Source organism: Falco punctatus (assembly GCF_963210335.1).
Source record: "Falco punctatus genome assembly, chromosome: 4".
NCBI lineage: Eukaryota > Metazoa > Chordata > Aves > Falconiformes > Falconidae > Falco > Falco punctatus.
This window is the reverse complement of record NC_137583.1, coordinates 7,800,166-7,816,265: the sequence shown is the minus strand read 5'-3', so window position 1 is coordinate 7,816,265 and position 16,100 is coordinate 7,800,166. Positions and strand designations below refer to the sequence as shown.

Sequence of the window (16,100 nt, the reverse complement as noted above, 5' to 3'; positions counted from 1 at the left end):
CTTTCCTTGCCCAACATGAGCTCACTCGCCTCGCCTGGTCAGCCCGGGGTGATAAAGATCTCCCCCTTCCTGAGGCAGGGCTGCCCCACACAATGGTGTGAACCACAGCCCTGCTGGGACAGGCATTGTTCAGAGGCGGAGGGACGGAAAAGAAAAATAATAATAATAATAATTAACTCCCCTAAATAGCTCATGCAAAGCCAGGTCATGATATCATCGCTCCTCCCTCTGTGTGTGCGCATGTGTGTGTTTGTGCTGCAGCTGCAGAGTACCACGGCTCACTGTGGTGCCTTTGATGGGAGCAAAGTCCCCTGGCAGCACTGCTCTGTCCCACGGCGTGCCCATGGAGATGAGCTGTGAGTCCTGACCCTCTTCTCCAGCTCCGTAATCCACCTCTCTTGCAAACTCAGGGTGCCTGCATGGGGTGTCTCCTGGGATGGGAGAGCTGTGGTGGGGCTGGCAGGCTGGGACACGTCCTGCATGGAGGGGAGTGGAGCCAGTAGCATGGATTTATGGGCCAGGCTGGAGCCGAGTACATGGGTTTAGTTAATTGCAGGCCTGGGGGGAACAGAACGATAAGCAACAGGTAGAGGCAAGGAGGGACATGGTTGTAAAGCCAGAAATGAGAGACAGAAGCCTCAGTCCTCAGGGCCTGGATTTAATGGCTCTGAAATGCTTGCAATGAGCCACATGGCTGAAATGTCTGCACCCCCCATTCACTCCGAGTGACCTCCTGCGCTCAGCAGAGCAGATGCTGGGCTGTCCACCCCGGGGGAGGCAGCAAGAGGGGGTCCCTGGGCCTCTGCTGTGTGCAGGACCTGGCCCTGAGGTGAGCTGCAGCAGAAGACGGAAGTAACCAGTCCCTGAAAGGGCCTCCCCTTCTCTCCCCTCCGTAAATCTCGGGTGGCCAAGCCTGACACTCCTGGGTAGGTTTACATCAGCAAGGCTGGAGTAGGAGGGCTTTAAAAGTGTTCACGTTCCAGCCTTGTCTCTCACGATGACCAGCCAATGGAGGCGACCTGGGTCCCTAGGAATTGCCAGGGGCTGAATGAACATGAAAATATCCTCAGCCTTCCCGGGGGTGGAAGGAGACAACTTCAGTGGGCAGATACAGCATCGCTGCCCCCAGCCTGCTCTGCACGAGGGAACAAGCCCTACCTGGGCCTTGGCGCAGCTGGCTGAGCCCTATTCCAGGGCCAGGAGCAGGATGAGGGGAGTGCTGGGGGATGGGGTGCGCGTGGGAACGGCCACAGAACAAAGCCATGGCGGGGGACAGGCCCCGCCACGGATCCGGCTCCTATTTTTAGTCACTTCCTAAGGAAGCACAGCACAGGGGCGCACGCTCGCCCTGGGCGCCTTCCGGCCTCCGAGGCGGCGTTAGCAGAGCTGCTGGCAGGGTCAGGGCCAACGCGGCTGGCCTCAGCCTCACCGGGAGCCCTCACACCTCCAGCCGGGGCGGCCCAGCCCCTAACGACAGGCCCAGCTCCGGGCCCGGGACCTTCACCACAGGGCCCGGGACCTTCACCACAGGGCCCGGGACCTTCACCACAGGGCCCGGCCCCAGCCCCTCACCGCAGGCCGCACGGGGCGGCCGAGGCTGCCGAGCCCGAGGCCCACGCCCGGCCTGGAGGGCCTAGCAGCGCTCCGGTTCCGGGGACCGAAGCCCCGGGGCGGGGCAGGGAGAGGCCCCGTCCCCCCGGCCCTCCCAGACCTCCCCCGCCTCCGCGGGACCTCCGTGGCGCGGCGCGATGACGTCACGCAGCGTCGCGCAGCGATGACGCGCAGGGGCGGGCGGCGGCAGCGGCGGCGGCGGGGCCCGGAGTCGGGGCGCGTGGCGGGGCCGGACATGGCGGCGCGGCCCGGCCCGCGGGAAGATGAATAAGGGCTGGCTAGAGCTGGAGAGCGACCCCGGTGAGCGGCGGGGCGGGCGCGGGCTCGGGCCCGGGGGGCTGGCGGAGCGGCTCGGAGGGATAGGCCGGGGTGGGGCCTGGGCCGGGGGCCCGGAGGAACAGGCCGGGGGGACCCTGAGGGGCAGGCGGGGGGTGTGGGGTGCAGGGATGAAGCTTGGGCCGGGGGGGCGCTTGGGGTGGGGGGTGCGTGGGCAGGGTTACAGGGCGCAGGCCTAGCGTGCGGGTGCAGAGGGGCAGGGGCTGCGGGAGTGCGGGGGGAGGAGGGCCTGGGGCGGGCGGGAGGGCTGCTGGGGGCGCCAGGGGGGTGCCTGGGGGTGCGGGCAGAGGGTTGGGAGGGCAGGCGAGCACGGAGGGGTGTGTGGGGCAGGGGTAGCGTGAGTCCTGGGGGAAAGGGGAGTGTGTGGGGTTGGGGTGTATGGGACGTGGCCCGTGGGGGCGTAGGGAGAGGTTATGAGCGTGTAGGGCAGGCAGGAAAGGGCATGTCAGGACGGGGGGTATGGAGGTTGAGGTGCGTGATGATGGTGGTGAAGAGGGATGGGTGAAGAGGGCTGCAGGAGCATGGTGAAGGCTCAGAGTAGGTCCTGGGTTCTGGTAGTACTTGTACATGAGGTCTGAGGTACCCCAGACACCTCTGTGTGCATGTGATCTGATAAACGCAGGTGTCTCTGTGGAAAACATCTGAAATGCTGCAAAGGTGTAGCATGAAGCATTCCTGGGTTTTGCAAATATACCCTGAAATACAGGGAGAGGCATGCATCTGGGATGCCCCTTGCTACAGAAGCAGCTCTGACTGGTGATTGCCCCAGACCTACATGGGTGATTGAGGACAACCTTTGTCAGTTGGGAGCATGTGAGGGTGGCATCTCTGTCCCATGTGTGTCAGATACTGTTGTCACTTTGCAGCTGAGTGGGTGGATCGAACCCTCTCCCCCAGATAGTCCAGGAAAGGTGCTGAAGAGCCTGGTATGGTGCCTGAGCAGCCAGCACCAGGATGGTCACAGCTGTCCCCTTCCCTTTGCATTGGAGAAGGTGGTTTCTGTGGTGGGGTCCTGGACTTTGTTTTGCGGGATAGGATTTGAGGGCCAAAGCCAATGTCAGCTGAGGCATTGGCTGAGTGTTGCTTTAACGTCTCTGAGTTGCTGTAGTGCGATGTGGGATCATCCCCTGGGAGGCTGAGAGCTGGTCTTTGGGATGTGGTGGTGTGTTTTTGAGGCTGTGAGTGAGGAAATTGGACCCCTGGCATTATACCCATCTTCCTGTGCTCAGCGAAGGATTCCATCTGCTGTCAGCCTCCCGTCACCCCAGGTTTTGCTGCTCTTTATGTTATTTTTACTGCTATTCAGGATTGCCGAAATTGTTCCCATCTTCCTCCTTCTTCATCGTGATGATGTCAAAGACAGGACATGGGTTGGATATTTGCACCTGGGAGGGAAGGTTATTTGCTTGGAAGATAATCTGGCTGGGCAGAGACAGACTCTCAGAACACTGCAGCTGTACTCCTTTGGACGTGTGGAGATTTGGATGCAGAGGTGACAGCTCGGACAGCAGTTAGGAATGAACCATGCGCTACTCTTGGCTTTCAGCACATCCCATAAGCTGCCTGGCCCTTGACATGGGGCTTGGGATTGAAGGTCTTGAAACTTTGCTGGTCAGGAAGGGTCGGTAGATCCAGATTTGAGCTGTTTGCCACGGCTGCTGGGCAGAGAGGGGAGCCTTGGGAACCTCCAGGCTGCTGGCATAATATTATGTGTGCTTGTGGACACCAGAACGTTTCTCCCAGCTGACCCAAATGATTTGGGACAGGGGTTTGGGTGTTCCAGGAGGGATGGCAGCAGCAGGATCATGCCTTTTATGGATGCTGAGGTAATACAAAGTATTGAAATGAAGTGGAGAAAAAAACTCAGTTGGAAGGGACCCCGGGAAGTGTTTGGCCCAAAGCAGAGCTAACTTCAAGGGTAGCTCAGGTCGCTTGTGGCCATGTCTGGTTGAATATGCCCAAGAAGGAGATTTCTGCACCCTGGTCCCAGGGCTGACTGTGCTGGTAGTGAAGAATTGGTTTTTTTTCTGGTGTATAGGCAGAATTTCTCTTGCTGCAGCTTGTTCCCATCACTTCTTGTCCTTTCATGGTGCGCTTGGAGAAGTTTGGCTTCATCCTTTCTCTGACTACGCAGCGATGTTGATCAGACTGGAGGAAAGCATGCAACAGCTGGCTTCCCGTCTCCTTTGGTGCAGCCCTGCTGGTCTAGTGCATGGTCCTGGAGGACTGCTGCAGGGATGTGGGAGTGCTCTGGGCTGAGCCATAGCGAGCTTGGAAGTCCTGCTTGGTCTTCTCCTTCTGGTGGTACCCGTAGGAGCAGTGCTGCTTTCGGCATTTATGGTTGTTTGTGTTTGCAAGGCCTTGTGCTGATGCAAATCTTCACTGGCTGCAAGGCAGAGCTTGTGATCTGGTTCACATCTCACGTCACATTTTGCTGTGATCAGTAGACTGTAACTGTTGAAACTGGAGAGGAGTGAGGCCTTTGACTTTTGCGGAAGCTTTCACAGTTGAGAGACTACCTATAAGCAGCTGTGACTCCTGCTTCCATAACGGATGCCATCTAAAGAGGGAACAAGAGCCACGGCTGTAATGAGCATCTGAAGACTCTTATGGTCTGCAAGTACCGCTTGCCCTAAGCGCCTTGCTGCAAAGAACACAGCGAGGCTGTGGCACTGCCTGAAGTCTCTGTAGCTGTCACCTGTACGACACAGCCCTCCACAGCATCAAGTATTTTGAGCAAAACCATCTCTGTCAGAAAGGTGCTGGGGTTTGGTGTAATGGCCTTGCGTGGGTGAGGAGGCTGTCACTGGTTCAAAGCATGTTATTTCCATAGCATGTTTCTACCCACTGACAATTTTGTAAGAAATACAGCGTTTTCAGCTAAATTAATGAAGACTTTTTGCTCCCAGAAGTTTCCTCCCTGTTTTAGTAATTTTCACTTCAGTGTGGAAGCCCCTTGGGCTCTTCCCTTCTTGACTGAGCCACTTACATCGAGTTCCTTAAATCTGTTGCTTACAGGGATGTTTCTCAGGATTGAGTCCTTCTTATTGATATTCCCTGGACTTCCTCCCAGGCTTTCAGCAGCCTTTGTATGGGAGTGAAAGAAGCAGATTTATTTATTATTCCAGTCTCGAGCTCGCTAACTCCGGGTGCAGGGGGACCATCTGAAAATTAGGCCAACTGCCTTTGCTACGGCATCATAGTGGAAGCTGCTGCTCAGTTGCTGATGTCTAATAATCCTTTGGTCTCTTTGCTGTTGTCTGTGTATCTCTGGTTATGTCCTTCTGTAATGGGAATTTTGTAGACACTGGAGACAGGCTCTTGGATTTGGTCCCCCAGGAGAGAAGGAGATGAAGATGAGCCTTTTGACACTCGGACTTCCCCGCAGCCCTGTTGCTGTGAGCTGGCTTTCCCTTCACTGGCTGTCTTTCACTAACAAGGACATAAATTGCCTTGTTTTAAAATATCCTGTGATGAATCTAGCTCTGTTTCCCTCCAGTTAGAAGCATGCATGTCGTTTAGGTGCTCCCTGTTGCTGTGCATGGTGGGGATTTACTTCTTGGCAGGTCATCTGCAGTGGGTCAGGATGATGAAGGTGGATCTGGCTACACTGGGCTCTGGCAGGAGAGGGTTGGTTCAGGTCCTCTCGAGGAAGAGGATGGTGAACAGAGATGGAGGGATAAAGGGAGCCAGAGCACCTCTGTAGCAAGCCAGGGCTCAACAGTTCTGCTGCTGGGGAGTCAGTGTGATCCTGGTGCTGCTGTGCTGCATTTTTTCTGGCTGTGCCTTGGTCTGGGACCATGTGGAACCTTCCAGGGGCTGGTGGCAGCAAGTTTCCTCTCTGCTTTCTTCAGCTACAAGTAACCTACCTGTTGGTTTTGTTCCTTTCCAGGTCTCTTCACACTCCTGGTTGAAGATTTTGGTGAGTGCAAGAAACCTTCCTGGGAAGTCTGTTTTGTGCTCAACATTACTCCTAGTCCTTTCTGGGTGCCTTTACACCAGCTTCTACCCTTTGTTTGCAGGGGTCAAGGGAGTGCAGGTTGAAGAGATTTATGACCTGCAGAGCAAATGCCAAGGGTAAGTCACAGGCATGAAAGTATGAGTTTTATTAAGCAGAATGTGTCTGTGCGCCTGGGAACTCATTGCTGGGCATTCAGAAGGGCTTGTGTGAGCTTGTTGGTCATGGAGGTCAGCATTGGAAGTGATGAACCAGGAGTGCTTCATCAGGATTGGGGCAGACAGGTAATCTCCTGCCTTGAGAAAGACCTCGTGGGGGCAGGTGGGGGCATACTTCAAGGGCTTCATCTCCCTTTCCCCATGGAGAGCTGCAGTGCCAACCAGCGTGCTTGCACTGGGGGCTTTCTCCCTGTCTCGCTGCTTTGAAGTGGCTTTGAGGCTGTTGCTTTCTTAAAAGCCATTGTCTGAACTCCTCTTGAAGATGAATACAACATACATTGAAAAGGACAGGTCATTGGGTGGTCAGGTACTGTTCTGCAGGTCAGTCAGTGTCCAGAGGTGAATTTCACCTCCCGTTTTTCTGTCTTGAGCCTCTTAAGACCTCTCAAATCCCAAAGTTTTCAAGCTTGAGTGTTGTCTGAGCCTGGAGCATTAGCCTGGGAGAGTGTCCTCGGTAATGTGAGGCTGGGGGGATTTGTGGCAGGGATGGTCACTTCCAGAAAGATGGGGTTGGTGGTTCTGCTTTTCCTCTTTCTTTGCTGTGCCCAGTGTTTGAAACAGACGCTTGGCAGAGCAGCCCCACTGATGTCCATCCAAAACAGTGCAGCTGTTGACTTCTCTCTGCAGCCCTGTGTATGGGTTCATCTTCCTGTTCAAGTGGATTGAGGAGCGCAGATCACGCCGAAAGGTCTCTACCCTGGTGGATGAGACGTCGGTCATTGATGATGACATCGTTAATAACATGTTCTTTGCTCACCAGGTAGGCTAGAGGCAAGGGGAGAGTGTGCGTCTCATGTGATACCTCAGGGAACCAACATTACTGGGAGGCTGTACTGCTCTTGATGGTCCTAAGGCAGCTCCTCTTTCCTGGGAGTCTCTCCCCTGAGCTTCCTGAGGGCTGCGAGCCTGTCTGTGGCTGCACTGTGAGCACATGCTCATGGGACATGGTGTGGCTTGCTAAACAGCACTGACTGACCTCCTTCCTTCTCTTGAGAGCCGAGGTCAGGTTGCTGCTCTCACATCTGGTTCTTGGTAATACTTTTCATTGATTATTGTTGATACTGAGGGGTTGTTGAAGGGTTTCCTTGTTCCTGCCAGTTAAGATGGTCCTTATGTCACCCTCCAGCTGATCCCCAATTCCTGTGCCACCCACGCCCTGCTGAGTGTCCTCCTGAACTGCAACAATGTCGACCTGGGCCCCACGCTGAGCCGCATGAAGGATTTCACCAAAGGATTTAGCCCTGAGGTAGGGGCAGGGGTGTGCAGGGCTGTGCATGGATGGTGCGTGTGAATCTGCCTCTCGCTCCCCTCTCAGGATGATGCTCTAACAAGCTGGCTCCTCTCCAGGCCTTTGTGGCTGCACGCTACATCAGTATTGCCTCTTGTCACTCATCTTCCTACCTTGCCTTGCTCAGAGCCTTGGTCCCCTTACTCTGGGTGTAGCTCTGAGCCTTCTGTCATGTTATTCCCTAGCTCAGTCTATGGTCAAAAGTTCTCTCTCCTACCTTCAGACCTATCTTGAAGTCTGTGTTTCTTCAACTGTAATTTCTGTAGCGGAAATTGTGTGGTTTTCTTTTCTTGGGTTTTACCTGTAACTCAGCAGAGCAGAGGGTGTGCGTGAAAGCTGCTCTCCCAGTGCTGTGTGTCGAGGGAGGGAGAGAGGGAGCAGGGAGCTGGTGGGTGAAGCATTTTGTTTGTTGCCTGACGCTTCTCGGTTGTTTTCTTCTCTTGCCGTTTGCTGCAGAGTAAAGGCTATGCCATCGGCAATGCCCCAGAGCTGGCAAAGGCCCATAACAGCCATGCCAGGTGAGTGAGCGGGTGTCACGCAGCTCGCTTTCACCGGAGGCGGCAGACTCTCCTCTGACCTCTCACCTGTCTTGCCTTTGCAGGCCGGAGCCACGCCACTTGCCAGAAAAGCAGAACGGTATCAGTGCTGTGCGAACCATGGAGGCTTTTCATTTTGTCAGTTATGTCCCTATCAAGGGACGGCTGTTTGAGCTGGATGGGCTGAAGGTCTATCCCATTGACCATGGTAAGAACCTGCCTGTCCCTACTTTTTGACAGAGTTGAATAGACACCCTGGTATGTCCAAATGTATGTATTATTTTTCATTGTCTTAGAGAAAAATGCAGAGCAAAGCATTAGCTGATGTTTGTGGAGAATCACTCCAATGGCTCCCAGATTCGTCCTGAGTTTTGACAGCTCATTTTGGAGCCTACGCACTGGGGACTGTCTAGAAGGCAATTATTTCTGCATGCGTTGCACTGTATTTTCCTCCCTGGTTGCTCAGGGTCATGAGGTCCTTCTGCAGCTCTGAAATAACTCAGTATTGCAAGCAGAACTTGTCTCTTCCTTACTCTTCCCTTGTGCCAAATAACCACTGTGTGTTGAGGCACAGGATCCCAACGCAGATCCCAGCAGGCCGCTCGGGTTACTCTCTTCTCTTACAACCTGACCACTCAGTTCTCTCTTTCAGACACTTAGTTATCCCTGCTAGGACTTTGCTTCTGTCTGTTAGATTCTTTGGTAAGGTACCCGCTTTGTGTGCTTGGGTTACTTAAGCATGGCACCAGATCCAGCAGCAGGTGGATCCCAGCAAGAGCTGAGATTTCCTTGGACTTCATAAGCCTGAGTCTTGAATCACTTGTGGTCTGTAGGGTTCAAAATTCACCTTTCTGCCCAGCACATAGCTCCCATTTTCCATTTGGAAGGCAGAAGCAGGGGATCCCATGTATGGGCTGACAACACGGTCCTTCTGCTTCCTGGGCCCCTTCTTGGCTTGATCCCTGGTATGTAAGGGAGCCACGATGTTGCCTCTGTTGGAGGTGGCAGGATCTGCTCTGTGAGTCTGAAGCAGGAGCCTTGGCCTGCGTTGCTCAGTCCAGCTAATGTCTCGTTATCACAGGGCCGTGGGCTGACGACGAGGAATGGACGGACAAAGCCAGGAGAGTGATCATGGAGCGCATCGGCCTGGCCACTGCAGGGTAATGACCCAGGCCATGGTGCAGGCACTGGCCCCTTGCCATTCGTCCCTGGGTTATTTCTACTGTGGGCTTTGTGTGGCAAGTTGTGGAAGTGGGGGGTGGAGAACATTGCCTGGGGAGAGGTGCCGGTGTGCTGCTTCCTCGCCTTGCATGTAATTTGCCAGCCTTCAGAGCATGCAGGGTAGCCCCTGCAAATGGCCACGCAGGATTACGAGGGGCCAGATCAGGTTCCTGTTAGCGCGAGTCCATAGGAGACGGAACGGTGCTTCTGGTCCTGAGCTGGGATTCTTGGATGCTGGGGCATGGGAGTGACCAAGTGCTGGCATACGTTGCCCAGAGAGGTTATGGGGTCTCCATCCTTGGAGATAAAGGCTGTATGGATATGGTCCTGAGCAACCGGCTCTGGGTGACCCTGCTGGAGCAGGGGCTGGGAGCAGATGACCCCCACAGGTCCCTTCCCAACCAAGCTGTGATTCTGTGACGGGTGTTTTGTGTTGTGGCTGAAGCAGCTTTGTCCTGCTTCTTCAGCCAGTGTGAACTTGACTTGGTTTTGGAGGAAAAGCCTCCTGTGTGTTGGTGTTAAACTCCAGGGCAGGGGAGGTGCTGCCTGGAAGGAGCCCTCGGGGGGTGTGCAGGGTATGGCTGGCAGCCTGCTCGCCCCTCTTGCTGGGAGACGGGCTTTTCCCTGCCAGCTCGTGCCTGACGGCTGCTGTCCCTTCCTGCAGGGAGCCGTACCACGACATCCGCTTCAACCTGATGGCAGTGGTGCCTGATCGGAGAATGAAGTATGAGTCTAAACTGCACATCCTGAAGATGAACCGCCAGACTGTGCTGGAGGCCTTGCAGCAGGTAGGACAGCCCAAGCTCTGAGGGAGTTGTGAGCCTGGGGTAGGAATAGGCTGTTTTCAGGGCATCTCCCTGTGCTGGGGGGGGCCTGGATTTTGGGGTTTTTTTTGGCCTTGGGAAATCTCTGGGAACAGGAATTAACCGGCCTCTCTGCTTGGCCTTTTGCTGCTCACCTGGGAGGTTATCCATGGCATTATTGGTTGATACAGGTGGTCAGCAGCTGGCCCACCCTCATGAGTTGTTCTACGGTGCTTGAACGGGAGAGATGTGGTTTGGGTTATCTCGGTCTAGCACTCAGTGTCTTATCTGTCATTTGCCTTCAAGCTTATCCGAGTAACTCAGCCTGAGCTGATCCAGACCCAGAAGTCTCAGGAGTCTCAGCCTCCTGAAGAGGCAAAGCCAGCCAGCATAAAGACTGTGACTCCGGAGAGCACCCACCCAGGTAGACCCCTGTACCAGTGGTGGAACCTGCCAGCCAGCTTGGCTTGTAGTGGAGTGAGCACGGGCCGGTGACAGCGGTTGGCTGACCTGTAGCTGGAGGCTGTTTTATGGTCAGCTTCGCTTTTGTTTCTCCAAGCCCAGCTCTGTATGCCCTGTGCTGGGGTGTGGTAGATGCTTCTGTGCCTGGGAGCAGTGTTGGAGAGACATGGAGCTTGGGAACAGGAGAGCTTAAGCTTGGGGGCAGTGGTGACAGCTGGAGGTGGAACGGGAAGTGGGTGTGATGGTCTGGTGGAGTGTAAGAGCTCTTCTTTTACATGGGGCGGGCAAAGGGTGGCAGAGGACATTGAGTAAAAAGTGATGGTGCTGGTCATGAAAGGCTGTGCTGTGCTTGTATGGCAGATGGCACCGACGAGCACACCAGCCAGGGCCACCCTGTGGCCACGCAGAGCCCACCCAACAAATCCAAACCAGCAGCAAAGACGTCAGCGAGCAGTATCAATGGAGCACCTCCAGGAAACCCCAACCCCATCGTGCAGAGGTTGCCAGCCTTCCTGGATAATCACAACTACGCCAAGTCCCCCATGCAGGTAAGCTGGAGCTCCAGGCCAGCAGCATGCCTGACTCGAGCTGAGCTTTTTATTTCCCATCCCTCACCTCTGTGGGACTGTGGCTGTCAGCTGGTCGGAGCCCTTCCCCTGCCCTTTCAGCCTGCCTGCCCTCGTACTCACCCAGGCTGGGAGGTGAGAGGGTAAATAAAGGCTGACCTGGCAAAAGAGGTTGGCACTGATGTGGGTCAGCTGAGCAAGCATGGGGAAGAGTCCCCCATCTCCTCTTGGAAGGGGCAGGGGGACTAAGGATGTGACCGCTGGGCTCTTCCTCCCTGCCCTGCTGCTGGCAGGCCATCAGCAACTGTGTTTTGCAGGAAGAAGAAGACCTTGCAGCAGGAGTGGGTCGCAGCCGGGTCCCAGTCCGACAGCACCAGCAGTACTCAGATGATGAGGATGACTATGATGACGATGACGATGATGAAGTTCGTAACACCAGCTCGGCCATCAGGTGACGGCTTGAGCTGAGGGTGGCGGGGAGGGAGCTGACGTTTGCAGAACCAGTGGGGGTGACTTCCAGATCTCTTTCCTGAGCGCTGATAGTTGTGTTAGAGCTTGCACCTGCGTGTGCCGTCAGGGCTGTTCTCTTTGCCTGCCATTTTACTGTTCGCTTGCTGGACTGTGTGAAGCCCTGCTGTAGCTGTTCACAATCAACCCGCGGTTTTGGCTCTGTGTATTGGCAGCTTTGGGGAACCTCAGTTCCCTAGTGCTGATTGCCAGATCAGCTCCTGGTGACAGTGGTGGTGTGCTCAGACTGCTGCAAAGGTCAGGAAGGTGGGGCCGCAGTGAGGGTGCTTTTGGGGCTTCTGGAAGAAGAGCAGGGGTATGCAGCACGCTGTGCCCCCCTAGCTGCGTACAGGTACCTGCAGCTGAGCGGCTCAGTGGTATTGGGGTGCTGCCAGAGAAGATGGTGGCAGTGGGGATGACCTAGAAATGTGTCAGGCCTTGATTCATCCCAGCAGACAGCCTGGACTGCTGAGTGCAGAGCTGCCAGTGGCTGCACTGGGCCCCCACCTCCTTCTACCAGCTACTCACCTTCCCCGCTGTGTTCCCGGGCAGGTACAAAAGGAAAGGGCAGGTAAAGCAAGAGCATGTGGCGGGGGCTGCGGATGGCCAGCTCTCCGTCCTCCAGCCCAATACCATCAATGTCCTGGCTGAGAAACTGAAGGAATCTCAAAAGGATCTTTCCATTCCCCTGTCCATCAAGACGAGCAGCGGGGGCACTGCCGTGGCGGTGGTCACCCACTCCCAGCCCTCTCCCACCCCCAGCAACGAGAGCACGGACACGGCCTCGGAGATCGGCAGCGCCTTCAACTCCCCGCTGCGCTCTCCCATCCGCTCGGCCAACCCCACCCGCCCCTCCAGCCCCGTCACCTCCCACATCTCCAAGGTGCTCTTTGGCGAGGAGGACGGCCTGCTGCGTGTTGACTGCATGCGCTACAATCGGGCTGTCAGGGACTTGGGGCCCGTTATCAGCACCGGGCTGCTGCACCTCACGGAGGACGGTGTGTTCTGCCCGCTGGCTGTTGCAGGTAGGTGCCTGCCAACTTTTGGAAGGGTGGCATTTCCCCTGTGGTGGTGGGATAGTGTCCTTTGACTTCGGGAGTGGATCCTGGCCCTTTACGGTGGCTGATGGCTCCTAATGCTTCCTTCCTGTGCCCACAGATGGGGGTAAAAGCTCCCCGCCTTCCATCAAACCCGGTGAAGAGGCCCCAGTCGCAATCAAACTGGACGAGAAGGAGGGCAGTGAGGCCAGTGACAGCAAAGAGAAGGTGGGACTTGGCAGGACCAGTGATCACCCTGGGGGGGAAAAGTATTCTCCCAAGGTGAGTTTTGTGCTGTGACAGCCCTGGGAGCCTGGAGCTCCCTGCGCTCACCCAGAGATGCAGCAGCGCTGGCAGTGTGCACGCTGTCCCGCTCACGTGTCGCAGCAGCTGTGCCTCGAGGCATAGGGCAGCGCAGGTGGTGTGCCTTGCATCATCGCAGGGACGTTTGCCTTGGCAGCGAGCAGAGCTGCTGTCTCCTGCAGCCGAGACATTGGGTGTGCTGTGCTCTGCTCTCCTTTGAGCCAGAGGCTGGTGGGACCCTGCACCCCCAAATCCCAGCCTGCTGGTACCTTCACTACCTGTGCCCGCCAGCAAAGGCAGGACTAGGCTCAGGTAGCACAAGCACATCAAGAGCTTCTTGGAAGAGACCTGGGCTAGAAACTGTTTTACTCGAAAGAGAAGTCTTGAGATTTTGTTATCGAGAATAACCAGGCCCTGGGGTGTCCCTCAGGCATGCACACAACCCTTCCCCCTGTCCCAGAGAACCAGATACGCGGGGCTGGGCCAGGCTCGAGCAGAACCCAGCTCCTCCTCTGGGACTGGCCATAGTGCTGCCTGATTGATCACCCCCTGGCTCAGAAATTCCCTACAGTGAACTGATCCCCCACCCCCCTACCCTGGCAAGTGTTTTTTACTTTGACAAATCCTCCCTTTCCCAGCCACTTACCAGCTCACTCCTGTGCTGTGGCAGGGGTCTGTCTGCTCATGTTTGGTCTGCTTGATCCTGACAGGAGCTGCTGGCACTGCTCAAGTGTGTGGAGGCAGAGATTGCAAACTATGAGGCGTGCCTGAAGGAAGAGGTGGAGAAGAGGAAGAAATTCAAGGTTTGTTGATGACTTGTTTGCATTGCCAATTTAGCTCCCCGAATGCTTCTGCCTTTACATCAAAGAGAAGGGAGAGCGGTTCAGCTGAGAATGGCGATGGGAAGTATTCAGGGTCCCTTTCCCATTACCAACCAGCCTTACGGGGCAGAGCTTCCGCCAGGACAGACCGAAGCCCCTGGGCAGCACTGACTAGCCTGAGGAGGATGGGGAGCGCTGCCGCTGAGCCACCGCTGAACAGCAGCACTGACAGGAGGAAGCGGGGGGGGCAGTCTCTGCTGCAAGGCCCGGCAGGATTTCTCCCCTGCCCACCCTCGCCTCTCCCCAGCAGCACTTTGTGGAAAATGCTGGCATTTGAACCGGGATGGAGACAGTCTCAGTTGTGCACTAGACAGGACAGGGCTGGGAGGTGGGTCCCTGCCTGCTCTGGTCTCACTGTTAGCCTTGAGCTCTCCTTCATCCATGCCACCCGTTTGTGGATTATTTGTGAATTTTTCCTCTCTTTGTAGATAGACGACCAGAGGAGAACCCACAACTACGATGAGTTCATATGTACCTTCATCTCCATGCTGGCCCAGGAAGGTGAGCTGTGCTGTGCGGCCGAGGGGGTGGAGCGCAGGGTTCCGATTCAGCTGGGGGAGCCATGCTGAGCGCGGCAGAGCAGCAGCTGGGAGCCTGGGAAGCTCACCCTGTCCTGGGGCGTGAGGGTAGCACTCAGTCTGGGGAGCTGCGCGTCTCTGGTCTATGTTCTTCTGATTTTACAGTCCCAGGAGGAGCCCACTAATGGGTTTTGGGCGAGAGGGGGAGGGCTGCACCCTTGCATGGGCAATAGCAGCGCTCCAGTGTGGGCATATCTGTCTGCCTCTCACCCTGCAGGCATGCTGGCCAGCCTCGTGGAGCAGAACATCTCGGTCCGCAGGCGGCAGGGGGTCAGCATCGGCCGGCTGCACAAGCAGAGGAAGCCGGATCGCCGGAAACGCTCCCGCCCGTATAAAGCCAAGCGTCAGTAGCCTGGGAGTCAAGACTGTGAGAAGCAGCTGGGCTCTGTGGCTTTGGGCAGGGACACTTGGATCTACGTTACATTTTGCCTAAGGAAGACGGACCACAGTGACAAGCCCTCAGCTGACGTGGAGCCTGGGGACAAAGAGAAATCGGGTTTTCCTCTGAGCCTGAGCTGTGAAAGGCAGGAACACGTTGTCTTGAGGGAAGTCCCTGCAGCCGCAGCAGAAGGCAAGCTGGCGTGCCCGGCTGCCTGAGTGTGCTGTGGCAGCACACACATGCTGTGGGCCTGTGTCTCGGCACTGTGGCCGAGGACTGCAGCAGGAGAGGGAGAGCCCACCTGGCCCGAGTCGGCTCCGATGCTGAACACCGGCGATGCTGATGCAAGGTCGTGCTGGCTGCAGCTGGCTGTGGCTTGTGTCCTCCTGTGTCCAGGCCTTCAGCTCTACGCTTCCCCAGGCCATCTATGTCTGTCTCCTATCCCTCTCCCTCCCTTCCCCAAGTTATTTTTGGTTCTGACCCCTGCTTTGGCCGTTGCCGAGCAAGGTGGCTCCTGGGCAGAGCCCATTCTCCTGCGCTCACCTGCCTCCCTGCTACCTGGTTTCCAGAACCGCCCCCTGGGTGGCTGTGCAGGTCCTGCCTTGCCCAGCCCTCGCTGCTCTGGGCTTGGTGCCACCCCCAGTGCTGGGGGAGGGGGGGTGGGGTTGTCCCTGGAGCTGGGCCTTGTGCCCAGCCCTCGGTGGTGGTGCTGAGGGGCAGCGCGTGCCTCTGCTGCCATGGCTGCTGTCCTAGGGACCAGCTCTGGCCCTGGTGGTGCCGGTGGGTCACACAGGGTTGCTCCAGGCCCAGTTCTGAATCCCTGTCAATTACAAACAGACCAAGTTCATCAGGTGGCCTCGGTGTTGCTGGGCACGGCGCCGGGGTGGACGCTGGGTGTGGAGTCCCTTGGTGAAGCCTTGCAGCGTGGGGAGAGGTGCCTGGGTGCTGCAACACTCGGGGTGGTGTGGGGGCTGCAGGGGCGGGTGGAAGCAGTGGCGGGAGCACACGAAGCTGCTCATCCAGAGCTCGCTGGTGTGGGCAGCAGCCTGCTCCCTGCCACAGCGCCTGGCCTGGCCCTCGCCTGCCGCCTCCTGCACATGGTCTTCTTGGGCCTGTCCCCAGCAACCCAGCCGAACTGAGAAGCCAGAGGTCAGCATCTCTCCAGAGGTGTCCTGAGGCATAGCTGGGCTGAGGGGTGCTGTCATGGGAGAGGACTGAATTTTGCAAATGTGCAAGTTTGTACAGGTCTTGACTATGGAATGAGACTGTTCTTTTGGTATTTGTTGAAGGGAAGAAAATCCCCTCTCTTGCTGTGTCTAGTATCAAGTGCTGTAAATAATGGATCTGTCTGAAGGAATAAAGCTATCCTGTAACAGCCAGCCAAGGGAGAGGTGTGCGTGTGCAGCCAGGAGCACT

General features: G+C 56.4%; 1 protein-coding gene across 2 annotated transcripts; it reads left to right on the top strand.

Annotated features, from left to right (window-relative positions):
• Positions 1 to 1,744: 1,744 nt before the first annotated feature.
• BAP1 (BRCA1 associated deubiquitinase 1) lies at positions 1,745 to 16,063 on the top strand. 2 transcript variants are annotated; one of them, XM_080384467.1, is made up of 17 exons: positions 1,745 to 1,911; positions 5,840 to 5,869; positions 5,970 to 6,024; positions 6,751 to 6,883; positions 7,250 to 7,369; positions 7,868 to 7,929; positions 8,013 to 8,155; positions 9,029 to 9,107; positions 9,833 to 9,956; positions 10,278 to 10,395; positions 10,794 to 10,981; positions 11,317 to 11,450; positions 12,059 to 12,531; positions 12,665 to 12,771; positions 13,557 to 13,649; positions 14,156 to 14,228; positions 14,523 to 16,063. In XM_080384467.1, exons 1-17 carry the CDS (start codon positions 1,875 to 1,877, stop codon positions 14,654 to 14,656), a joined length of 2,103 nt encoding a protein of 700 aa, XP_080240593.1. In that variant the 5' UTR covers positions 1,745 to 1,874; the 3' UTR covers positions 14,657 to 16,063. The 2 variants fall into 2 exon arrangements, with proteins under 2 accessions (XP_080240593.1, XP_080240592.1); XM_080384466.1 differs by having other exon boundaries at positions 12,665 to 12,825.
• The last annotated feature ends 37 nt before the right edge of the window (positions 16,064 to 16,100 follow it).

Excerpts from the sequence above, each read along its gene's own strand:
- BAP1 (XM_080384466.1), top strand. The coding sequence starts at position 1,875 with ATGAATAAGGGCTGGCTAGAGCTGGAGAGCGACCCCG. Across the intron at positions 9,957-10,277 it reads TGCTGGAGGCCTTGCAGCAG|CTTATCCGAGTAACTCAGCC; the intron begins GTAGGACAGCCC and ends TTTGCCTTCAAG. Across the intron at positions 11,451-12,058 it reads AACACCAGCTCGGCCATCAG|GTACAAAAGGAAAGGGCAGG; the intron begins GTGACGGCTTGA and ends GTTCCCGGGCAG.